This window comes from Ziziphus jujuba, chromosome 2 (assembly GCF_031755915.1).
Source record: "Ziziphus jujuba cultivar Dongzao chromosome 2, ASM3175591v1".
In the NCBI taxonomy this organism is placed as follows: Eukaryota; Viridiplantae; Streptophyta; class Magnoliopsida; order Rosales; family Rhamnaceae; genus Ziziphus; species Ziziphus jujuba.
Window position 1 is genome coordinate 4,417,833 of NC_083380.1, and position 24,453 is coordinate 4,442,285.

The 24,453-nt window shown below is 35.1% G+C and overlaps 4 protein-coding genes across 8 annotated transcripts; 2 read left to right on the forward strand and 2 right to left on the reverse strand.

The window, feature by feature from the left end:
* The first annotated feature begins 900 nt into the window (after nt 1–900).
* Nucleotides 901–5,794, forward strand: LOC107417777 (zinc finger CCCH domain-containing protein 53). 4 transcript variants are annotated; one of them, XM_048473381.2, is made up of 11 exons: nt 905–1,473; nt 1,709–1,761; nt 1,862–3,189; nt 3,274–3,456; nt 3,557–3,742; nt 3,877–3,971; nt 4,090–4,338; nt 4,428–4,584; nt 4,726–4,935; nt 5,045–5,130; nt 5,292–5,794. In XM_048473381.2, exons 3-10 carry the CDS (start codon nt 2,126–2,128, stop codon nt 5,112–5,114), a joined length of 2,214 nt encoding a protein of 737 aa, XP_048329338.1. In that variant the 5' UTR covers nt 905–1,473; nt 1,709–1,761; nt 1,862–2,125; the 3' UTR covers nt 5,115–5,130; nt 5,292–5,794. The 4 variants fall into 4 exon arrangements, with proteins under 4 accessions (XP_048329340.1, XP_048329338.1, XP_048329337.1 ...); XM_048473383.2 differs by lacking the exon at nt 1,709–1,761 and having other exon boundaries at nt 901–1,473; nt 4,434–4,584; XM_048473380.2 differs by lacking the exon at nt 1,709–1,761.
* Nucleotides 5,795–10,409: 4,615 nt separating this feature from the next.
* Nucleotides 10,410–17,331, forward strand: LOC107417803 (putative calcium-transporting ATPase 11, plasma membrane-type). Of its 2 annotated transcripts, none has more exons than XM_016026452.4 (7): nt 10,410–10,921; nt 13,625–13,679; nt 13,799–15,744; nt 15,833–15,991; nt 16,107–16,278; nt 16,379–16,677; nt 16,772–17,331. In XM_016026452.4, exons 1-7 carry the CDS (start codon nt 10,748–10,750, stop codon nt 17,078–17,080), a joined length of 3,114 nt encoding a protein of 1,037 aa, XP_015881938.2. In that variant the 5' UTR covers nt 10,410–10,747; the 3' UTR covers nt 17,081–17,331. The 2 variants fall into 2 exon arrangements, with proteins under 2 accessions (XP_015881938.2, XP_015881939.2); XM_016026453.4 differs by lacking the exon at nt 10,410–10,921 and adding an exon at nt 12,151–13,216.
* Nucleotides 17,332–18,017: 686 nt separating this feature from the next.
* On the reverse strand, nt 18,018–19,992 carry LOC107417804 (uncharacterized). Its single transcript, XM_016026454.4, has 3 exons — nt 19,693–19,992; nt 19,151–19,456; nt 18,018–18,372 (listed from the first exon to the last, which is right to left on the reverse strand). The coding sequence occupies exons 1-3, from the start codon at nt 19,827–19,829 to the stop codon at nt 18,303–18,305; spliced, it is 513 nt and encodes a 170-aa protein (XP_015881940.1). The 5' UTR covers nt 19,830–19,992; the 3' UTR covers nt 18,018–18,302.
* Nucleotides 19,993–20,728: 736 nt separating this feature from the next.
* On the reverse strand, nt 20,729–24,011 carry LOC107417808 (probable glycerol-3-phosphate dehydrogenase [NAD(+)] 1, cytosolic). The gene is made up of 5 exons (XM_016026460.4): nt 22,830–24,011; nt 22,251–22,472; nt 21,532–21,779; nt 21,217–21,356; nt 20,729–21,110 (listed from the first exon to the last, which is right to left on the reverse strand). The coding sequence occupies exons 1-5, from the start codon at nt 23,488–23,490 to the stop codon at nt 20,984–20,986; spliced, it is 1,398 nt and encodes a 465-aa protein (XP_015881946.1). The 5' UTR covers nt 23,491–24,011; the 3' UTR covers nt 20,729–20,983.
* Between the last annotated feature and the right edge of the window lie 442 nt (nt 24,012–24,453).

A 24,453-nucleotide genomic window follows, 5' to 3' on the forward strand; every position in this document is an offset into this window, starting at 1 on the left:
AATTATAGTAACTAATTGTTTCCATGTTCAATAGAGAATCCATTTATAATGTAACAATTATAATAGTAATTACTTAGTTCCATTTATTTTTTCGGTTGTGCTAACCAATTAAATTTGCATATGTTATTTAGCGCTGATAAATAATATTGTTTATGAATAATTAGACAGCTATATATACACACACACAAACACATGATACATTGTTTTTTTTTTTTTTTTAAATTTTTTACATAACTTGGAATGAAGATATCAATACCAAATCTTGAATCCAAAATTTGAGGGTTTATAGTATTATTAGTAATCATCAGACAATTAAATTGTTCCTCTTGTTCTAAAAGAACAAGAAAAAAGAAAGGGGGCACAATAGGAGGATAATGTTTAACAAACAATTAATTATACATTAATCATACTAGTCGCAATAATCCACAAGTTGAACAAACAATTTCATCATATATCCAATCATAAAGCAAAACATGTAGTGAAGTATGTAAAATGATCATGTTTTGAAATTAGTAACATATACATTAGTACAAATATATAAATACACATTGAAAATGACTTATTTTAATTTTTATTTGTGATTTTCCCTTGTATGGTCATGTGGGGAAGCATTGACTAAGCCACACAAAAACACACACGTTGGAGTAACTCAATCAATCAAACCAAACAAAAACCAAGGAGCGTGCAAAATACAGTCTATCCCAATCAGACAGTGTACTGCCAATGGGGTCCCACAGGATCCCATCAGGATTTCAAACAGGCGCGTATGATACAAACATGAAGACCAAAAGCGTGAGGTCAAACAGTCTTTCAATTTAGGCCCAAAATATAGGCTCGGGAAATAGAAAGAGAAATATGAAAGAAAAGAGAGTTAATGAGAGTGTGTCAGAGAGGTTCGGGGCAAGAGAACGTGCAGTATTTTCAAAGCGTAGATCTGGATCCACTCAAAATCACTCACAAATTACCACAACAAAAATTACACAAACACAAACACAAACGCACTCCGTCTATCTCTATTCTCTCTCTTATGCAGTAACTCTGCTAAGCCAGTCTTTGTTTTATTTTTATAAACTTCAAAGGAGAGAGAAAGAGAAATATCTAGTTGTGTGTGTGTGTCTGAGAGAGAGAGAGAGAGAGAGAGAGAGTTATATGTTTACTATTATTAATTTTTTGCCTCTGTGAGCTCTTCGGCTGGTTGCACTGTCTATTTTGCTCAGAACCCCAAAAGAAAAAAAAAAAAAAAAAACCCAGCACTAGCAGCAGAAAAGCAGCAGTGTAGCAATTGATGGTTCTTCTTCTGCTATACTACTGCTGCTGATAACAGACTAGAAAAGAAGGCGGTGGTTTGGCTTTTGTAGTCAAGTTTTTGACCATAATAATAATAATAGCTAGTTTTGAGAAAACAGATAAGAAGAGGGGATTTAGAGAAAAAGAAGTAGGAGACTGATATTTAAGATCTTTTATCTTTCATGGGTAAGTCGTACTTTTTAGTTCAGTTCTGGGTTTCAAGTTTTAATTTGGCAAAGAAAAGGAGATCATCATCCAAAAAAAAAAAAAATGAAAAAGAGTGATGGTGTATTTTGTATGTGTTTGTTTTTTTTGGTTATGACTATTTTTCAAACAAACTTTTGCTTTTGCTTCTCATGCTTCCTTTATGAAGAAATTCAACCACTTATATAATTTTTTTTTTAATTTTCTTTTAACAAAGGCAAAGATCTCATTCAAGCATGTATATCATCTTCTTCTTCTCTCCACATACAGGTCTTCCTTTTGCTCAACCACACGAGAATACTACTTTTAACACTCCCAACTTTTTTTTTTCTTTTTCTTTTTAACCCTTTCTTTTTCTTGGGTTTTGCAGGAATAAGAGAAAGAGAAAGACACTGTGTCTCCACTCATCACAAGTTGGTAGGTAAAAGTTCTTGTGTGTGGTTGAGAAAGAAATTTTACTTGTGTTCGATAGAGTAGAGCAAACACTTTGCTCTCTTTCTCTTTCTCTCTCCTTCTTTCTCTTCCAAGAAACAAACAACTAGTAACATAAAGATTTTGGGAGGGGTTGGTGGGCGTGACTTTTTCAGCACCAACCCAAGAAAAGATAAAAAGAAGAAAAAAACCCTTCATAGCCATGGATTCTTATGAAGCTACAAGGATTGTTTTCTCAAGGATCCAAAGTTTAGACCCTGAAAATGCTTCCAAAATCATGGGTCTTCTTCTAATACAAGACCATGGTGAGAAAGAAATGATTAGGCTAGCATTTGGTCCTGAAGCTTTGGTTCATTCAGTGATTCTCAAAGCCAGAAAAGATTTGGGCTTGCCTTCAAACTCTCCGTCAACACCTTCAACACCATCATCTCCTTCTCCTTTCCTTTCCAGCAATCCAATCGCTATTTCAAGACAGAATTCTTCTTCCTCTTCTTCACGGCTTTCAAACAACGGTGGTGCTAATATTAATCTGCCCCCATCTCTCACTATTCCAAACCCATCTTCGTCTTCAAGTTCAGCTTCTTGGGCTGCTTTATCCGAGCTTCAAAACCAAACCGACCTGATCAGCCCCAACAACTTGCCGCTTGGTCCTTCTTCGTCGTCATCCATGAACTCTGCCTCTTTACCTTACTATGGAAATGGAGTCAATGATGTTATGGATGATTTTCAGCTCCAAGACCAGCTCTCGTTTCTCAACGATGGTTCTCCAACTCTTGGACCGAAAAACCCAGATTTATTCTACCCTCAACAGGACTTATCTTCAAGTCCTACTAATGGTGGTCTAGACTCCATGGGTTTTTCTTCTTATGCTAACTGGGGAGGCTCTCTTCACCGCCGGAGTTGCTCTGTTAGTGATGTGTGTTTAGGCTCTGAGGATCCTAATTCTGGGCTTGGTTGGAAACCTTGCCTTTACTATGCTAGAGGTTACTGTAAGAATGGAACTAGCTGTAGGTTCTTACATGGTGGAGGTCTCGGAGACTCTTCCACAGCTGCCATGGTTGGTTCAGATGGTTGTTCAGCTGTTGTTGGTTCGCCGAGTAAGCTTGACATGATGGACCAGTGCCATGAGCTTTTCAGATCTAAATCTGCTCAGCAACAGAGATTAGCTGCAGCTTCACAGCTCATGGCTGCTTCTGCTAATTCCTTTCCCTATTCACCAAAGTGCATGAATTTCCTTCTTCAACAGCAACAAAGTGAAACTCAAAGGTAAAAGGAAACTCTTTTTACTTAGCATTCAAAGCTTAAAGTTTTGCTGGACTTTGTTGATTTTTTTTTGGTTTATATGTGTAGAGCTGCGGCAGCTTTGATGATGGGTGCTGACGATTTGCACAAGTTCGGGAGATCTCGCCTTGAAAGGAATGATTTTTCGATGAATGGTGGTGCTGGAATGGTGAATCCAGCTTCTAGGCAAATTTATTTGACTTTCCCAGCTGATAGCACTTTCAGAGAAGAAGATGTTTCAAATTATTTCAGGTTCGATGATCTTGAAATGGATTTGTGGGTTCTTTTTTCTTTTTTGCTTCAATGGATTATTATTCAATATGCTGAAATTTTTTTTTTTTTTCGATTGAAGCATTTATGGACCAGTTCAAGATGTGAGAATCCCATACCAGCAAAAGAGAATGTTTGGATTTGTGACTTTTGTCTACCCAGAAACCGTGAAGCTTATCCTGGCTAAAGGAAACCCTCATTTCGTTTGTGATGCTAGAGTTCTCGTTAAGCCTTACAAAGAGAAAGGCAAAGTCCAGGACAAGTACAGGCAGATTCTGAAAGCTTTTGATCTGTTTTTCTCTTTTATGTTGTCAGCAAAAATAGTAAACTTTTTTGTTGCAAAAGCTAATTTCTTTTTTTCTTTTTTTTTTTTTGGGGTTTTTTCTCGGCTGATTTTTCCAGGAAACAGCAACAGCAACAAGTTGAAAGAGGAGATTTTTCACCCTGTGGTACCCCAACTGGTTTGGATTCTAGAGACCCATATGATCTTCAACTTGGTAAGCAAAAACCCAGAAAAAGAATTGAATCCTCTTTCTGTTTACAGCATTCGAAAGTGTTTTTTTTTTTTTTTTTTTTTTTTTTTGAACTTGTGGTTTTCTATATTCATGGTTATAGGAGCAAGGATGTTTTACAATTCTCAGGACGTGTTGTGGAGAAGGAAGTTGGAAGAGCAAGCTGAGTTGCAGCAAGCTCTTGAGCTTCAGAATAGAAGGTTAATGGGTCTGCAGCTTCTTGACGTCAAGAAGCACCATAACCGATCGATTTCTACAGGAAGTCCAATTCAGTCACCAACTCAGAGTCCCAACATGTTCAATCAAAACCTTGTCCTTTCTTCAATCCACAGTAGCTCAGAAGCTCAACAAGGTAATTACTTTTTTACTGAATATGTATCAAAAAAGGCTTCAGTTCTGCACAAGGACTGGTTTTGAAGCTGATGTACATAATTTCTGTAGTTGCAGAGAACTGTTCTTCTCCGGCGCCTACTTCTATGACTGGGTCTACCGACCAACTACAGTCGGTGGCGGCTACTGCTAGAGAGTCTACCGCAGCCGGCGAAAATGGTAACGGCAAGGAAAGCCCGCGTGACGAAGTTGGCGATTTGCTAGAAAGGTGAGATCTTTTTTGCATTGAATTTGTATGGAATTGAAGTTTCTCCAATTTTGGTTTTTTTTTTTTAAAGTTTTTTATTTATTTTTTTCAATTTCTTGGTTATTGTTAAAAAGTTGATGGTGATGAAAAATTTGATTGCAGTTTGGAGCACAATCTTCCTGATAGTCCATTTGCATCTCCCACTAAAGGAGCAAGTGACTATATGTCTGCCTTCTCCAATGTGGCAAGTGAGGTTAATGATTCAGATGGCTTAGCTACTTCTTCCAACATTGGTTTAGGTTCTTCACTGCTTCCTAATGCTTCAACATTGGACATGGGGTCCTTCAAATCTTATAATTGTCAAATGCCAAGGTTAACTCCCAATCTCACTTCCTATACATTAAATTCCAACCATCCAACTTTTATGTAGGTGTTATGGTATATGGTTATGTAATATGTGGGTGTTATCAAAATTTTCCAGGTTTTCCACTGGTGGAGCCATAGGGATGTATGCCGGCACCGGGGGTCCAAAATGCCCGGTTGGAATTTAGCTTCCTAAGCATTTAGGTAAGTTTTCTTTACAAGATTTTGAGATCTTGATTTTTGTTCTTTTCAACCTGAATAAATTAAATGATTTATGGTTTTTCTAATTTCTTTAATGAAGTTGGTTTTCGTTTTTCAGTTCTGATTTGGCTGCTTTTGTTCTTCGTTGTTTTTTTTTTTCACAGGAAGATGATCAGCAAGTATATCGAAACAAAAAAAAAAAAAAAGAAAAAGAAAAAAGAAAAAAGAAGAAAAAGCCCCTCCAAATCAAAACAAAATCTTTGTAGAGAATCACCACCACCGCTAGCTACTTACCAGCTACTTACCAGCACCATCCATCAGCCATCATGGTCATCAATACCATACTACTTACTACCATACAAAATGCATACGTGAAAGGCAGTAAAGGAAGTGGGTCAGCCAATTCCTTTTCTTTGTTTGTTGTACTATTTTCGATCATCATCTTAATTCTCTCTTATTTTCTGTAGTTTGAAGAAGTTGAACCACAGGTTTAAAAAAAAAAAAAAAAGAGGAAAGAAAAGGAAAAGAAAAAAAAAAAGGAACACAGAAAAAGAAGAATCACACGGTTAAATATGTTTTTAGTTGTAACTTCCTGGCACTGTAATTTTCAAGCTCGTTCCCCAATTGTTCCCTTAAATGAAACAAAATGGCCAAAATTTAGTTTTTAGTTTGTTAGTTTTTCTGTGGTATTTTTCTTTAGGGTGTAATCAAATCTTTGTACAGTATAAGCAGAGAAGCAAAGCTAAAGAGTTAAAAAAGAGGCAAAAGCAGGATATAACTACCAAGGCAGATTCATAACCCATAATGGGTTATATTTGAAGAAGAGCCTGGCTTTGAAAGGAAAAAAAGAAAAGAAAGGGAAAAAAAAAAAAAAAAACATTAAGCTTTAGCTAAAAGTACCATATATGGGGAGTTTTCTTACCAATTATGTGTTTGCTGCTATTTGTAGTTGTTATTTATACCACAGTATGAAATATGGAACCCCTTTATTTAGATTATCAAACAGAAGAGAGATTTAGGAAGGAAATCAGCAACCAAAAAAAAAAATATATGAAGAAAGAAAAGTTTTTATTCTAATCTCTGTCACTCTCTCTCTCTCTCTCTCTCTCTGTTTATGGTTTTGGCCTTTATTTTGAGAAAACTTTGTCTCTTTATTATTGGTGGGGTCTGTCTTTAAATTTTGCCATTCATGGAGGCAAAGGCTCTGATGGACCACAAGAGCACAATGTCACATGGGGTTTGCTGACACTGCTCAATGGGTCCTACTCATTTATCTATTGCCAGCTTTATTTGTAGGCCCTACATGCCAAAACCCACCCATGTGAGTGGTGCCACTATATAACATATATGCAATATTATATATATGATCACTATAATATATGCATATATGTTTCTGCTTTTACTTTCTTCCATTGATAGGAGAGGACGTGCACAGATCTAAAAGTAGATGTTGATGCCCACACGTATGACAAAAGTGCACGGATGCAGGGAATCTTTGGGGTTCCGTGGCCAATACAAGAAAGGAAAAAAAAAAAAAAAGAATTGACTGTTTAAGAACTTTTTGTTACTATTTTGCTATTTTTTACTGCGGCATTGGAGTCTGTAACAAAAGGTTAGAAAAAAAAGGGTAGTAGTCAAAATGTGACTGAAAATTGTGGATAACTACAAGCCGTCACTTTGTTGTTATTAGACACGTTGGGTTTCAATCGGTGTGAGAGGGGCCAAAATTTGCTGTTTCCTCAACAGTAGAGACTGCTTTTGATTATTAAGCGAGGGAAGAGAAGGGTATTGTTTGGTTTGGCTTCCTGGAAACTTATATGATTAGGGTTTTTGGGCAATCATGGGCTAACAATTTTCCACACTAGGGACGTTCGTGGTCTAATTTGATTAAGACGTTTTGGACCCCACAGGTTTTTTTTATCTTAAGAATTAAAATGGTTTACGGTTCTATGAATATGATGAGGCAGGAGAAAAGCTAAAAATACACCTTATGGGTAGGGCTTTTGAAATGAATATATGTTAGATTGGGTAATCAATTATAGATTATGATAATGATGGTTTTTGACACATTGATTTTCTATCTAACAGTTCCAAAAAGGGTCTCACTTTAATCATAGCTTATCAAAATTGCTAGGAAATCATGGGTACTATAGTAAATTCAAATTTGAATTCAGATTATCAGTCAGTAGAAAAAATGATAACTTTGTTGCTGAACTGTTCTTTATTGAACATTTGAGCTATTGGAAATGAAAAGAGACATAAAAGTAAAACGATCATAACTGTGGTTTGGGGTTTGGGAGTTGAAGTTCGAATGACAAACTTTATTATTGTTTCAAATGGTATTATACCATATAATGGTATCATATCATATGACATAAAATTACAATTTGATATCTATAATATTACGAGAGATATTTTTTTTATTTGAAAAAAAAAAATTGTGCATACCCATAAAAAATATTGAGGAAAAAATGAGATGGGCGGTGATCCTAGGATCCTATAGGGTGGTGGCCTACAAATGAATGATTGGACTAGAAGAGTATCCTAAGCCTTTAAAACATTGGAGGATATCTTTTAGTTTTGGACAGGTGTCAAACATCTAATGCTAAACCCCACCATGCATATAAAAGGGATGCCTAATCTTATGAACCACCAAGATTCCTTAATATCCTTTTTGACTAATTATAAGAAATTGTTTGGATCCCTCCTACATTCACATAATTTTTAATTGTTTTCTATGATTGTTAAGGCTGGGTAAAAATAATAAACCAATTTTTTTTTTTTTTGAGAGATTGTTTTTCCAGTAAATATACATGCAATTGTCAATTTGATGACAAAGTTATTAGTTGTTGCTGTTTTGTAAAAGGGCACAGAAATATTTGTACCAGCAAATTGTGTAAAAATGTCCTTTTGTGTAAGGTTGTTTGCTGTTGCTCTTGCATAGGCCCAACAGGAGTAAAGGCCTGCAGCAGACTGCAACTAATTAAAAGCTGGATCTCTATTTAAAAAAAAAAAAAAAACAAAAAAACAAAAAAGAATGAAAAAGAAAATCTCATCATATTTTCCCAACCACATAAAAATTTTTTTTTTGGGACCTTCAGTTGCATGTGACCTTTGGATTTTTTAAATATATCATATGATTGGTTTTTTTAGTACATTATTTGTTTCCCATTTTGTTCATGGTCTTACAAGTTTTATTGGGATAAGAATGGTGTATGTTTTATTAAGTTGTGAAAAGGTAGTTTTATTTTTTTTTTCTTTTTGTAATTAATAATCATGAGTTTGAATCTTTATATTTAATTAAAAAAATTAATAAATGGGTTGTTATTTAAGAAAAAAGAAAAGCTAGATCTTATTATCTTTAATTAAACACCTACTAAAAATCCATCCCAAAAAAAAAAAAAAAAAAGAAAAAGAAAAAATTTTTGATAAATTATCCAGATATTTCTAACTATACACCAAAATCTGATCATATGATCTATCATGTGCAAGGTCTGGGAACATCATTGACAAAAGTAGTTATGTGTGGACCAAACCAAACTTTAATATTTCTGATCTGTCTTGGCCATATGAACATTAGAATATTGTTCCCAAAACTTTGCTGTCATTTGCTTCTTTTTATTTTTTTATTTTTTATTTTTTATTTTTTTATTTTTTATATGTTGCTCTGAGTGGCATATGCTTGTGGGCGAAGTGATCAAGGGTCGAGAATCAGTCTTGTGGGTCCACTAATGTCCAAAAGAAAAGAGCAATTAGGCTTAGATCCAACAGAGCCTTCAACTGGGCTTATCCTGAGAAGCAAAACCGTGGGCTTTTGGAACTTGTGAATCTTCATTACAATGGGCCTCGAAGATTTTGTTTTTTTTTTTTTTTTTTGGCTTGTTAATAAGAATTTATTCATCGATGCTGATTAATAGTTATTGGACCCGTCTTCTATTGAGTTCCATACCAACCAAAGTCAATTGTCATCTTTTTTTTTTTTTTTTTTTTTTTTTAATGTCAACTGTCAATAAAGAAATGATATAAAATGTAAAAAGTACCTCATATATAAATAATACTCTTAAATTTTCTTATTGATTATATACAGTTCTATACAAGATCTTTTTATTTTTTTTTAATTATTATTATTTTTTTATTGGGTGAATGGAAAATGGCCATTTGTTGAATATCATCCATCTAGTAGCTATATGGATTAACATACCATCAGTTTATTTTTTGACAAATCTTCATGGACGTATAAATCAACAATATTCAGTATTCGTAACTTCTTCTATTACAATGATTTTGGCATATTGGTGTGCACACGAGGAGTTCATGAGGCTTATCAAAGATCAAATTAGCAACATCAAGCCCGAAATATACGATTAATCATCTTAGTCCACTGGCTTGACCATCTCATGTGCCAATTTTACACGGTATCTGGATGGATAAAGAAAATATGTTCTTATATCATTGATTTTGCGTCGGTTTTACTCTTAATCCACATTTAATTCTATCCGGATGGTTTCAATCATAAAATCACTATATATATATATATATATATTGTTTTCCCTTTTAAATTAGTTTTTGTTTGTTGAGGTAGTACCCACATCGCTTGTAGGGAAAAATTTCTAGTGGGACAATCTTATGAGGTCCCATAGGACCGTTTTATTAAAGATTTTCTACCTTTGTACAGAGAGTTTTTTATTGAAAACTTTAATAAATGGCAAAAATGGTTGATGTGGTTTGCAAAATAATTAAATTAAAATAAAAAAAATCATTAAAACCCAAAAAAAAAAGAAAAAGAAAAAGAACAAGAAAAGTCATTGTATGGGGAAAGAATATATTAAATCGGGGAAAATTTTTTATTTCTTAGATGGTTAAAATAAAAAAAAAATTACAAGAATAAATTGGGGAAAGAAATTTAAACGGGGAGGAAATTTTACATGAGAAAGTAGGAAAACAAAAATGGAATTTTGACACGACAAAATAGGAAAAAAAATTCAAACATTTAACTGGGGAAATTTTTTAAGTTAAAAGAATTTTTAAAATGGCAAAAATAGAAAAAAAAATCAAAATATTAAATTGGAAAAATTTGATTTGGCTATTTTAAAATCCACAACAACCATTTTTGTCACCTGTCAAAGTTTAATAAAAGGACCATATAGAGGTAGATAGTCCAAGAATCAAGTAATTTTTTATGTGTGTCTATTTTACTTTATTTATTGTATATACCCGTTTGTATTAATATTTTATTTTATAAGAAGAGAATAAATAGCAAATATCTAAAATGCTAGGATTGCTTTTACCCCCCCCCCAAAAAAAAAAAAAAGATAGTTTTACAAGAAGAGCAACATGGCAGCACCATAAGAAGACTCATTGTAGCCCTGTATGCATATAGCTTATGCACAGATATATATATATATATATATATATATATTGCTTCTTTCTCCGTTTGCATTTATAATAAAATTCCCGCCATATGCGGTATCGTTTTGAAGCTTTCAAATCCATGAAATCTTAATGACACCACGATTGTATCAGTCTCTTAAACCAAATATTGCACCCACGTAGTATAGCAAAGCTAACAGATCCAAAACACACAGAGAAGAAACAGAGAGAAAACAGAGAGATTATATCAATGGAGGAATACTTGAGAAGGAACTTCGAGGTAGATGCCAAAAGACCCTCTGAAGAAGCTTTGATGAGATGGAGATCTGCGGTCTCGGTCGTCAAGAATCCTCGCCGAAGATTCCGAATGGTTGCAGACCTTGCCAAAAGAGCCGAAGCCGAAAGAAAGCGCCTGAAACTTCAGGTTTTACATTTATATTTGCATTCCATTATTATATATGAAAACACCATTTTTTTAATGCTTTCACCAACATGCACATGGATTGGTGGTGGTTGAGGGAGTGAAAACTGATTCTGGGTACATCTTAAATTCAAGTTTTGCCAAGTAAATCATCGTATTTTTTAAAAAAAATATTTTTCTTTTAAAGTTTAATTACTTGTACTAAAAATGTCAATATTCCAGTTTTGGTGAAAACTAAACGGATCAGATTTGTTTTTGTTCATAGCAATTTGCAATATCTTCTAATTGTGTTTCCAGTAATATCACTGAGAACAACAAATGCAATCAAAGTTAACCAAACTGTTAAATTTTGTTATGGTATTGAATCTAAACTAGAAAAAAAAAAAAAATTCAAGGATTGCCGCGGCGGCCGGTCAAATTTCTGACTTTTATTTGTTTTGGATGTTATATATGAGCCGGGCAGCAATTGCTATTATTAACGTGTTTCATGTTCATACATAAATAATCTGTTGGATGGTGAGGTTGTCCAACAAATATTCATGTGGATTATATTGTCGGAATTACATGTAATCTGACATTAATCACCACTATTAGCTCGCACATGCAGGAAGAAGAAGAAGTGTGGTTGTAAAGGATTAAGTCTAATGATAATGTGGAAAAAAAAAAAAAAATTCAACCAAGACAGCTTTCTCAACACGGTTATTTGGAAGACAGAAGATTCTTTTGCCCCATATTGTAGACATTCCTTTAACCTTTTTTTTTTTCCCCGGTTTCATATTTGCCGTTTTTTCTTTCACATTTCCTAGGGAACAAGGGGTATACTATTAGTAGTGTCATGATCAGTAAAATATGAAATATTTTATAGATATCGATTACCCGTCTCTATCAGTTTGTATATGAATTCTGCCTAAACACTCTTCCTTTGTTTGGATAGGAGAATTAGTTCATTTTTTTGGATAAAAATTAATGTTTAATATATATTTCTTTTATTACTTGACATGTATTTTTAAGTACATAAATTATTATGTACGGAGTTTAATAATTTGCTATAGTTAGTTGACAATCAGAGGGAGATAATATTAGTATAAGCTGAATTAATCAAAGCTAAGAACTATTGAGGATCTATAAAAAAAAAAAAAAGAGTTATTTTCCCTCTCTAGATTAACAACTATCAACAGTGATAGTATTTTGGTCAACTTTTAGATAACTTGGAAAAGAAGGAGTAGACTTCTTGAGTCTATAAGTTAATAGTTAAAAAGTTATGAGTTATAGACTATCAGCAATGGTAGTACAGTTAAAATGTTAAAGCTATTAGGATCTATAGCTTTCTCCAGATTAGAAAACTGACCATCAACAATGAAGAGAGTTTAGTATAGATAAATATAGAGTTTATTATACGTAAATATAACTTTGGGTCAACCTTTAGATAACTTGGAGATGAAGGAGGATAGACTTCTTGAGTCTATATTACCAACAATTCTTTCCAATCATTCTCAAACTTTATTATTTCTCTTTGCTGTGATTTCCCCATTATTTCATATCATTTAATTCCATACTCATCATTTTAAAACCCACCTATTTGAATTTTGAAATGGTCCTGATCAAAGTTTAGAAATGGATTGGTATAGATTGATTTGCTTGAGATTAAGAAATCTTGAATTTTGCATTTTGAACATAGAGTAAATTTCATGGATATTGCAAATGAGACTCGAAAATAAAGAAATGGTCTCTGTCATTATGTATGTTTATTCATTGTGACTCATTCATTTTTTGAAATGTCATTGCTCTTGTCGTAGTTTAGCGGCAACCCCACGTTTACTTTTCAATCATCAAGCAAAGCGACATTAAAGATGCTTTCTCATTTGCTTTTGCAGAAAAAAAGTCATCCTTTATGGACCTATCCGATCACATTCTATTACCTTTTGATGATGAATTTCTTCACTGGGGCCGACTAATGGAATTTATACAAACACTTTATCCAATTAGCTTGTTTGACCTTTCTTTAGAGTTTTTTCCAAAGTGCTACTGGAAGGAAATCATAGGCAGAGTACTGACCATTTATGTAAATTGTATATCTAGAGAAAATGTAAATTTCTTGGTTTTTTCCCATGTCTAGAACTTATTCACATTAACTCTTTGTGGTCATATAGGAAGAGACATATCATAGTGAAGCATATTTCATAGTTTCTTGGTTGGTGATATCCCTGAGCTTTCAAGTCCATTCTACGTTCAGAAGAGATGAATGTTATAGTTGAGAATGAATTCCTTGAGCTTTTACATGCTTTTTATTTAGAAAAGGTACTTTAACTTATAATTACTAAGTTCTTAGAAGACATTGTTAGTGATGTTTTGAACACAACTCCATGCTTCAACAGGAAGAAACTAAGGTTTCCTTGATCTGGAAATTACTTAGACATAGCATACTAATTTTAATTATATTAGATTCACCCAAAAAAAAAAACTATAATATATTAGTTTGGCTCAAGTTGCACAAATTTGGGGGAAAAAATTAAAAAAAAAAAAAAAAAAAACTGTGCTCTGCAGCAATCTGACACCTTCTCATAGATGATTCTAAACTCTGAATCAAAAAGTTCTTTGCTTGGATGTAAGGCAGTAGATATCTAATTAACCTTGAACATAGAAATTATCTGTTCTCTGCAACTATTTTTAAAGCTGTTTACATTATGCTCTCATTGATTTTGCCAGGAAAAGATACGAATAGCCCTATACGTGCAAAAAGCAGCACTGCAATTCATAGCTGGTATAACATCTTCAGGAGTATTACCCTTGCATCTCACTTCTTATAGAGTTCTATTTTCCTCATGGGTGTTTTTTTTTTTTTTTTAATGGTTTCTTTTTTGGTGAATTTTGTATATAAAGCTGGCAATCGAGTCGGACACTATAAGCTAACCAAACAAGTTAGTGATGCTGGTTTTAGCATTGAACCTGATGAACTTGCATCCATTATCCGAGCACATGATGCAAAGGGTGTTGAACAACATGGAGGAGTGGAAGGATTAGCAAGAGATATCTGCGTTTCTTTGAATCATGGTGTTATCTCAAGCGAAATACCTCTTAGGCAAAATATATATGGTTTCAATCGTTATGCTGAGAAACCTCCTAAAGGTTTTTGGATGTTTGTCTGGGAAGCTTTGCAAGATTTAACACTGATCATCCTCATGATTTCTGCTGCTGCTTCTATGGGTGTTGGAATTGCAACAGAAGGTTGGCCACAAGGAATGTATGATGGCTTAGGAATTATACTCAGTGTTTTATTAGTAGTTATGATAACTGCAATCAGTGACTACAAGCAGTCTTTGCAATTTAAAGATTTGGATAAAGAGAAGAACAATATTATTGTCCAAGTTACTAGAGATGGATGCAGACAGAAAGTTTCTATCTATGATTTAGTGGTTGGAGATGTTGTTCATCTCTCTATTGGAGATCAAGTTCCTGCTGATGGAATTTTCATATCAGGCTACAGCTTATCAATCGATGAATCTAGTTTGTCAGGTGAGAGTGAGCCGGTTGATGTTGACAAAAATAAGCCTTTTCTTCTATCAGGGACAAAAGTTCAAGATGGGTCTGGAAAAATGCTAGTTACTTCTGTTGGTATGAGGACTGAATGGGGAAGACTGATGGTCACTCTAAGTGAAGGTGGAAACGATGAGACTCCTTTACAGGTGAAGCTTAATGGGGTTGCAACCATTATTGGGAAGATTGGTTTGGCTTTCGCCGTGCTGACATTTTTGGTTTTGACAGCAAGGTTTTTGGTAAACAAGACGGTGCACCATAAAATCACTCACTGGTCTTCACAGGATGCATCGGAGCTTCTAAATTACTTTGCCACTGCAGTGATCATAATAGTTGTGGCAGTCCCGGAGGGATTACCTTTGGCGGTGACACTAAGCCTTGCCTTTGCAATGAAGAAATTAATGGCTGATAAGGCACTTGTGAGGCAGCTCTCTGCCTGTGAGACAATGGGTTCTGCTACTTGTATTTGCACTGATAAAACCGGAACCTTGACAACAAATCATATGGTGGTGAACAAAATATGGATCTGCGAACAAACTAAAACACTAAAAAGATACGACGATGAAAACTTATTGAAGTCCTTGGTTTCTGAAAGTGTACTAAACCTTTTTCTGCAATCTATATTTCAGAATACTGGCTCAGAAGTAGTCAAAGGAAAAGATGGAAGGAATAAAATCATCGGCACTCCAACAGAAACTGCTTTAACAGAGTTTGGCTTGCTTATGGGAGGTGATTTCAAAACTTATAGTAAGGAGTATAAAATTCTGAAGGTTGAACCTTTCAACTCAGTGAGAAAAAAGATGTCTGTGCTTGTGGCTATTCCCGGTGATGGTGGGGTTCGAGCATTCTGCAAAGGAGCATCGGAAATAATCTTAAACATGTGTGACAAGGTTCTCAATTCTGATGGGGAAGCTGTGCCTCTATCTGAAGAACATAGGAAAAGCATATCAGATGTGATAAATGGGTTTGCTTGTGAAGCTTTGAGAACTCTATGCACTGCTTTCAAGGATATAGAAGATTCTTCTAATGTAGATACAATTCCTGAAGACGGTTACATACTAATAGCTGTTGTTGGAATTAAAGATCCTGTTCGTCCGGGAGTTAGGGAAGCTGTAGAGACTTGTTTGGCTGCTGGGATTACAGTGAGGATGGTCACTGGTGATAACATTAATACTGCTAAAGCCATAGCCAAAGAATGTGGTATTTTGACAGAAGGTGGTTTGGCAATAGAAGGGCCAGATTTCAGAAACAAAACTCCACAGGAAATGGAGGAAATAATACCAAAACTACAGGTTTTTCACCAATTCCCATTACTGAGATTTGAAGTTCTTATTGGAAAATTTTGTTTTTACTTGCTTTAATTGAACCAAATCTGTGTAGGTAATGGCTCGTTCATTGCCTTTGGACAAACACACCTTGGTTTCTCAATTAAGGAATGTGTTTAAAGAAGTTGTGGCAGTGACTGGTGATGGGACAAATGATGCTCCAGCTTTGCATGAGGCAGACATTGGACTTGCTATGGGTATAGCAGGAACAGAGGTTGTAGAACAGACAAACATGCATCTTTCTTTAAATTACTTTTAACTTTCTATTCATTTGGTAGTTTTTATATTCATTATTAGCTAACATCCTCTTTTCCTCATATTACCAACAGGTTGCCAAAGAAAATGCAGATGTTATCATAATGGATGATAACTTCACAACCATAGTGAATGTTGCTAGATGGGGACGAGCCGTCTATCTCAACATTCAAAAGTTTGTACAGTTTCAGTTAACAGTCAATGTTGTTGCTCTTATGCTCAACTTTACCTCTGCATGCCTCACAGGTTTGGCTCATTCTTGGACAATAACACTTTATCTTCCTATTGCTATTTTAGGGTGTAAAAATTGGGTCTACATTTGACCTTGTGAAAGTGACTTAAACAGGTGCTGCTCCACTTACTGCTGTTCAGATGCTTTGGGTCAATTTGATCATGGACACTCTTGGTGCTCTGGCTCTTGCTACAGAACCACCAAATGATGGGTTAATGAAAAGGCCACCAATTGGTAGGAATGTCAATTTCATCACAGGGACAATGTGGAGAAATATCATTGGTCAGAGTATCTATCAGATTCTGGTCCTTCTAGTCCTCAAGTTTAATGGCAAAAGGCTCCTGAACCTCGAGGGTTCAGATGCCACTATGACTCTCAACACAGTCATTTTCAACTCTTTTGTGTTTTGCCAGGTACTACTTTCTTATCTAAACATCTTAGAACTGAATTTTAAAACCCAAAACAATATGTAACATCTTTCGTTTTCGTTGAACTTTTCGTTTATAGGTATTCAACGAGATTAACAGCCGGGACATGGAGAAGATTAATGTTCTAAGTGGTCTTTTTAGTAGTTGGCCTTTCATGATGGTTATGATGTCCACAGTAGGTTTCCAAATCATAATAGTTGAGCTTTTGGGCACTTTTGCTGAGACTGTGCCATTAAATAAGGAGTTGTGGTTAGTCAGCGTGTTGATTGGAGCCGTAAGTTTGGTTATTGCTGTTATATTGAAGTGCATCCCAGTTGCAAAGACAGAGCAGAGTAAGAGACATCATGACGGGTATGAAAGACTCCCAAGTGGGCCAGAGGTGGTATGAAAGAATAAATATGGAATATTCATGGAGGACCTCCTGCAGTATCTCATGGAGGATCTTTGATTTACAGCTGGGGCTTTTTGAATTTTGGGATTTAATAGTTTTTGCTCTTTTGGTTGTTTTGGGTTCCTCAAACCAACTTTCTAATTTTGTTGTTTTCTTTGTACATTCAATTTTTTTTCCTTTTTTTATTATTATTATTATTTTTTTTATAATGAAATTTTTGTCAAGGCTAGTAACTCTGTTTACCTTCAGGTGATTTTCATTTGTTGGGTTGTCCTAGCACGGTTCATGCTGGGGATGGTATATTGCTATATGGATAAGAAATTTATTAGTAACAAAATTTTCTTAAGAGCAATGGTCTATTATTCTTATGGCATCTTATGGCATATTCCAAATCAACCATATAGAACAAGGTAAGAGGCTGATGTGCTGGCTTCCGTGCAAAAAATTCAGATTTCAATCTAGAAATAGAAGGAAAAAAGTGTTCCTTGTCGAGAACAAGAAAACAAATGGAAAATGAGAAAAGAAAATTGAGTTCCAAGTAGATCCTAGAATGAACTCAAACTACTACAAAATTCCTACCTGTCAAGAACAATGGGATTACAATTTCCTAATTCAGACTTCTTATTCCACATTCTCATGTCCAGTTGTCCACAGATTCTCTCACCCATTGAATGCACAAACTAAAAAGAAAAAGACAAAAAAAAAATCTGAGATTCTCTGCTTTTCCTTGTTTCCACTTTCAGCTTGACATAGGGCTTTTTTTCTGATCTAACCTTCCATTCATCTCTCGCTACTGAAAAATATTACAACTCCAACGCCAGTAAATGTTAAAGCAAACCAAGTTACTCTATTCGTCTTACTGTTGTTCTTCTGCTTTTTTTTTTATGATGTTTAAGGAATCCCAATCCTCTCTTTATGTAAGGTTTCGTGGTCATGAAGAAAAAAAAAAGTAGGTCCTCAAATTAGATAGAAAGGGCAGTGGCAGCTCATCTTGGGTATGTTACAACTCAGAGACACCTTGTTTGAAGTTGCAAGGCATACATTTAGTATGTCTTTTAGCGGCTCAAAATTAGTCCTAGCTCCCAACCAACTGGCTTAAAACACAACTTAACAGTAAGCTAACATTCCCTACACTCTACAAATGTAAATTTTCAATTCTACATTTGTAAATTTCCCAAGAAAATGTCATTATCCAAAGTACAAAACATTTGGAGATCCGTTACTGTTGTGAGGGGTCAGCTTGCTTATTGACAAACAGCTTGCTTATATCTTCAGTCACAACATTGCTCCTGCCAAAATAATACCCAAAATAAGATCAGCAATGGTATTTCTTCCATGTAAATTAGATAAACAGGCGTTTTCAAAATTAAGATGAAAGAATAAAATCCGATTGATTAAATAGAAAAAATAAAATTCCTGAAAGGATTTGGTACCAATATGGCCCACTTTGCTAATAAAAATGAACGTTAAGCCATCACCAGACAATTCCATTTCATCTTTCATCATTTTTGGAGTCTAAACGTAAACCCAAGAAGTTAATTGACCCAGTGGTAACCAAACAGACAGCATTTTATATTCCCAAACCTTATGATGCACATTTGGACTTATTTTACATATCATACAATTTACATTACAGAAACAGGCATTCCATTCAAATATGACCTCTTTACAATTTCTGCAATATATCAACCTGTTCTATGCTCTTAATGCCTACTTTTACTAGGTTTTCTTTGAAGCTTGCCCATTCATCATAATATCAAATTCACTGTCATCCCTCTACTCCATATTTCATTAGGCCGTCAAAAACAGCAACTAAAACTGGTAGAAATATATAAATAAGAGCAAGAATTTGAATCAGAACACAAAAAACATGTTCAGGTAGAGATTGCTAAAGCTGCCCTTTAGTTATTATAGAAAGAAAAACAAGACTTTAGAATCAGATGGAATTCAGCATTTCAAAGAGCTTCAAAACCCGCAAATTAAAACTGATAGAGAAATGGATGAGAAGGCAAAAGATAGTATCTTGAAGCTGGAAAAGCCTTCAATATCTAACAAAGCATAACTGACCTTCCACTAAGCTGGGGTGGAACTAGCATACCACCAACAGTATCAGGAACATTCTTGGAATGGGGCAATGACCCTTTTGGAACTTTACTTCGAGGAAGAGAGGAAGCCAACCCCTTTGAATCTCTCTTCCGCGAAGCATTTTCCGCCATGGCAGCTGCAACTAGGGAAGAGTGGTCGGTCGCACTCACCATGTTTGATGAGAAATCAGGAGAATTCAACAGCAGTGAAGCATCAGGGAGTTTCTCAATTGGAGGTTCTTTTGAATGGGAACTTTCAGGCTTTTGATATGATTCAGAACTGGGTTTCCTACACAAAGAAAAAAAAAAAAAAAAAAAATAGGAACAAAATATTCTGAGAAACATCGAAAAACCCCACAAAGGATAAATCTTTATCGCACAAAACAATCAAATCGAACGCAAAGAACAATAACCCATCATAATTTCAAGAACCCTCTTTTTGATTTTCTCGCAAGCCAAACATGGAATTTGAAACAACAATATATAAAGATCGGATTTTTATCTGTGCTGAAAGAGAAAAATTACTGCTTGTGAAGAGGATTGGGAAGCGGAGGAGGAGGAGAAGGAGTGGGAGGTTGGTCGGAGACGTTTTCTTGTTTCTCTGGGAGATCCTCCGGAACGTCGTCGTCTTCGTCCGAGGATGTGTAGTCTACCAAAGACATCCCTGGATTTTAGCTTTTCCTCCACAAACTCTCTTTCTCTCTTCTTCTACCTTCTTCCTCCCTCGTCCTTGGACAACTGCAATATTTCTATGCCGTTTTACTTGTAATCCTACACCGTTTTAGTTATGGTTGTGTTTCCCTTTTATTCTAGTGTTTTTTTGGGTGCGAAAATTAGAGTAGAAGATTGTTCCGGTTCGACCCCAGACCGGCCTTGCTTGCATTTTATTTATTTATTTATTTTTATCAATGATGATTTCTATGTATTGCATCAAAACCTTTTGGAAAATCTTATTTTATCTTATTTAGTTCGTATTTTAAAAGTAATTTCTGGTCTCGAAGCAAAAAAAATTTATAATGGAGCATAAAACAATTTTTTTTTTTTTTTGTTTTTGTTTTTTGGAAACTAGAGCATAGAAACTTCACTAAAAATGTGATTTGAGTTTATTTATTTATATTTTTAAAATGAGTTTAGTGAATACTACTTGCAAAACAGATCGATAACAATTAAATTCTCTTTCCATTCAGCCAAGCTTATTTACCAAGTTTATCTTCGAGAGACATTGTCAAAATTTTTTAAGTAACATGTTTTTGTTGTGTGTTTCGTACGTGTGATTTTGTGGATTAAAAACTAGATTATTTGAATTTTAATAATGTTAAAATTATCATTTTTATTTAGAAATATAATGGCTAAAAAGAAACTGAGTATAAAGAGTTTTAGAATAAGTGCAATGTCTTTTAATTCAGTGTTTTCTTTGATATTTGAGCCTTGAATTCAGTTGTACTGCCAGAATGTTGCAGAGGAATCATCTCCCTTATTACAGGGGTTCAACCTTGGCGTCCAAAAGAAAAAGGGAAACAAAAAAAAAAAAAAAAAAAAAAAACAAAAAAAGAAAAGAAAAAAAGGCAAAATTTCAACACTTCATTTTCACAAACAACACATTTACAAAATTTAAGGATCTTTAAAAAAAAAAAAAAAAAAAAACATTATTCCATGAATCAACTCCATCAGGTGTCCAGACAACCGCTAGCACTAACTGAAGAACCTGCTACACTAACTAGCTATTTGAAGTAAAAATGTCAAAAGAACAAATAATTACAAGCAACAGGGAGAGATGATGATGATGGCAAATGGAAAATGGCAAATGGCAATGGCATCAAGATTGCTGACCAAGAAGTGATGGCCTGTAAAAAACATGGGTTTGTGCAATCGCGATACGATCTCGGGGGTCATTCATCGTTTCATCACGCAATGCTTGAAGAATGGCTTGTGATGAAAACTCCCTAAACATTCAAAATAATTGGAAGGCATAAGAGAGAGGTCTAAGCAATTAACTCACCTGCTAATGTCAATAGGGAAAATGAGAAAAACCAGAAATTCATGAATTACCTAGTTATAAGTATTCTATATAGCATCTTCAATATAGGACAGAGCTCAACTGGAGCAACGGGCTTGTTTTCTTCAGGATGTAGAACACTCAATGATGATTGACTTAGCAGCTCAAAAAATGCTTTCACAGCAGACACCCCCTGGGAAATATAAGGTTCGGTTAACAACATAAATGGAGGAAAATGTACACAAGACAAGTTACAACATAGAACCAAAAACTCTAATTTAGAACTGAAACACTTTCAGTATATTTATAATCAATGGACTCGAGCCCCCCCTTGCTTCATCCCTCTTGAAGTGATCAAGATTCTGTACCTGAATCATACCCTTGCCCTTGATGCTGTCACCCATTTCAAGGCTCAACTCTCCTTTGGCCAACTTTTGCCCATACCATGCATTACGACCTTTCAATAGGGTAACATATGTGTCAGCAAGCAATGGTCCTGCAAGCTTTTCTGGTTCTTCTGCCAAAAGATGTGTGATAAATATCATCTCTGATGTACAGTGAGCAAAGTACACTGATTTGCTGGTGGCACTCTCATTGGTTAACGCTGCTACCATTCCTATGCAAACAAAATTCACAAAGCTGAATAAAAAGAATACCACATATCAATAGAATTTGATATTAGATTGATCAACTATCACTTTCTCCACACAGGATAACAGCAGTGAACTAGCATATAAAAGAGTAAATCAAGAGAGCAGAAGCAGGACAAAGCTAAGCAAGGCAAAACGGTTGATATATATCGACCTAAACTAAACCTCAAAATCTAATCAAGCTTGAAGCCAATCATAAGAAAATGGAAGTTTTTGAAAAGATATATGGTTTATATAATAACATTAGAAGCAGGAAATTCACGGAGCTTGCAAACTTAAATAAACTATTGCAGCTGTTACTTCATTTTCTTAAAAAGATATATGCTTTATATAATAACATTAGAAGCAGGAAATTCACAGAGCTTGCAAACTTAAATAAACTATTGCAGCTGTTACCAAAATGTTTTAAGCAACAGGCAACTGAAATGGTAGCTTACCAGCACCGATGGCATAGACATTCTTCAAGCCACCCATTACTTCATGAGTAACTAGGTCACCATTGTCCCACACTATAAAGTGGGGCTGCCTCAAAAACCTAGCCAATGGTTTCCTCCACTTTTCAGCTCCACATATTCGAGCATTAGCATATTCCATGTTGTAAATCTCTGAAGCTATATTGGGTCCTCCAAGGTACAGAATGTTCTCCATTGGAACTCCAGCTGCAAATCACAGTATGATAAGAACTTTATAGAGGATACATACAAAAACATATGATTAGTTTCTTAATTAAGATGACTAGACCAAGGGTCCCATTTAACAACCTAGAGACTTCATAAAAAAAATAACAAAAATAAATAAGCAGGGGAAAGAAATCAAAGTAACGTCATATCTATATAACGAGGAAAGTAACTAACACCAAAGAGCATTGCAGATCTCTAGAGAAACAAGAGAAGGCCAACACCTGGAGTTTTTCAATGAGAAAATAGAAATCACCAATGAGAACCTTAGATTACACAGGCAGAGACCCTAAAACTTCAGTTACCAAAAATTTGATACAAATGAAAAAATAGTCTTACTTGCTCGATTGATCAATTGAGTTGGAGTAATTATCCGTGGTTCAGGCGCCAATTCAGCCTCTACACCTTTTGACAGAGAAATTATGACTGGCATTGTTATTCTCTCTTTCCAATACCTGTTAATTTCCTCAAACACCACACGAGTTTCTGTTGAGGGCAATCCATTTATCAAAATATCAGCATCCCACACAGCCTCCTGTAAGTTGGTCACAACCTTCAAAGGACAAAGAGGGGTGTCAATCATATTCGAACAGAATCCATCTTTCAATATCTCATCTGCATTGAGTGTTCGATCACCTAGCCTTGCCTCAACATACTTCAGATAGGCACACCGCCTAATCAATCTCCTCAACACATCTTCCCTCGAATTAATCACTTCAAATAAATGTTCAGCGGTGGCTTTATCAATAGATCTTCCAGGTCTTCTCCATATTCTTATCAAAACCTTTTCTCTCAAGTGACCATAACTATCTTGTAGCATGGCAGTGAAAACACTGCCCCAAGCACCTGCACCTACTCCAACTATCTTGAGTGGATCACCTTCACCTTTACCCATAAGTCGACGGATTTCATCAAGCTTCTCCTCAACTGAACCATTTGAATTCTGCATCAATCCATTTGAGTGAACATTCTGGGTTACTCCACCAGTAGTTCCAACCATCTTCTTCCCTTTCTTCAGCAAACAATATTCAGTACCGACAATAAAAGTTCACCAAAAGCACAAGCCTTTCCAAGCAGATCTACTCTAGACAGCAAAAAAAAACAAACCTTTCCAAGCAGATCTACTCTAAACAGCCAAAAAAACAAAGTTCTAGGCTTCAAAGCTCTGGCTGTGAGAAATTTCCCACATAATTTGCAACAACCCCACTTCTGTTTTTTATATGGGATCGACGCCTAGGAACCAGACTCGTAAATCAGTGAATTACCCCAAAAAGCTCAAGAGAGCTTGAATTTCTAGGTGGGCTTTTCCACCCAAATCAAAATCAAATTCTCTAACTGAATTTCCAGCCACCTCAGACACCAAAATCAATCTTCAAATTCTAGAAGTATCATATAAGATCCAAAGTCGGTTCTTAATCAATCACCTTCCAATAACCCACATCAGATATTTAATCAAACATGCAATGTAAAAGCGTTGAAAGCTCAGTCTACAACTTGGGTTATCCACCCCACCAAAGCAAGTCGATAAAGAAAGCGCTTATTTAAAGGGCAAAAAAAAAAAAAAAAAAAAAGTAATAGAGAAAGCGAAAACAAACTCTACTTGTCGGCGAGTTCCTCAAAGCGGTGACGATGACTTGGATTTTGGCCTTTGTTTTCTTCTGCTTAAAGGCTTATATTCTCCAAAATATACACCAAAAGCTTCGAGGTTTCGCACATTGATATTGAGCAAAACATTGTTGAAATGAACAGAAAAAAAAAAAAAAAAAAAAAACCCAAAACAAATTGGAGTTAACGAGGAATTGAATTTCCTTATTTGGAAAGTCACAAGAAGGTTCGTCACTCCTCTTAAGTCGTGAGAAACTGGTAAAACTCGTATGTGTTTGTGTACGCGGCAGCGTCTCCGTCTCTGTATAACATTGTTAAGAACTTCGAAGCTGTTCTGATGTAAAAAAATTTACTTTTT

What these genes read in the sequence shown, in the direction of transcription:
- LOC107417777 (XM_048473381.2), top strand. Translation starts at nt 2,126, where the DNA reads ATGGATTCTTATGAAGCTACAAGGATTGTTTTCTCAAGGATCCAAAGT. An exon ending in GATGTTTCAAATTATTTCAG is followed by an intron (nt 3,457 to 3,556) that starts GTTCGATGATCT and finishes TTTCGATTGAAG; the next exon opens with CATTTATGGACCAGTTCAAG. An exon ending in GTTGGCGATTTGCTAGAAAG is followed by an intron (nt 4,585 to 4,725) that starts GTGAGATCTTTT and finishes ATTTGATTGCAG; the next exon opens with TTTGGAGCACAATCTTCCTG.
- LOC107417803 (XM_016026452.4), top strand. Translation starts at nt 10,748, where the DNA reads ATGGAGGAATACTTGAGAAGGAACTTCGAGGTAGATGCCAAAAGACCC. An exon ending in AGCACTGCAATTCATAGCTG is followed by an intron (nt 13,680 to 13,798) that starts GTATAACATCTT and finishes TTGTATATAAAG; the next exon opens with CTGGCAATCGAGTCGGACAC. An exon ending in TGGGTATAGCAGGAACAGAG is followed by an intron (nt 15,992 to 16,106) that starts GTTGTAGAACAG and finishes TATTACCAACAG; the next exon opens with GTTGCCAAAGAAAATGCAGA.
- LOC107417804 (XM_016026454.4), bottom strand. Translation starts at nt 19,829, where the DNA reads ATGTCTTTGGTAGACTACACATCCTCGGACGAAGACGACGACGTTCCG. An exon ending in CCCAATCCTCTTCACAAGCA is followed by an intron (nt 19,457 to 19,692) that starts GTAATTTTTCTC and finishes TTCTTTGTGTAG; the next exon opens with GAAACCCAGTTCTGAATCAT. An exon ending in CCACCCCAGCTTAGTGGAAG is followed by an intron (nt 18,373 to 19,150) that starts GTCAGTTATGCT and finishes TTATTTTGGCAG; the next exon opens with GAGCAATGTTGTGACTGAAG.
- LOC107417808 (XM_016026460.4), bottom strand. Translation starts at nt 23,490, where the DNA reads ATGGTTGGAACTACTGGTGGAGTAACCCAGAATGTTCACTCAAATGGA. An exon ending in TCAATTGATCAATCGAGCAA is followed by an intron (nt 22,473 to 22,829) that starts GTAAGACTATTT and finishes TGTGATTTGCAG; the next exon opens with CTGGAGTTCCAATGGAGAAC. An exon ending in AGGGCAAGGGTATGATTCAG is followed by an intron (nt 21,357 to 21,531) that starts GTACAGAATCTT and finishes TATATTTCCCAG; the next exon opens with GGGGTGTCTGCTGTGAAAGC.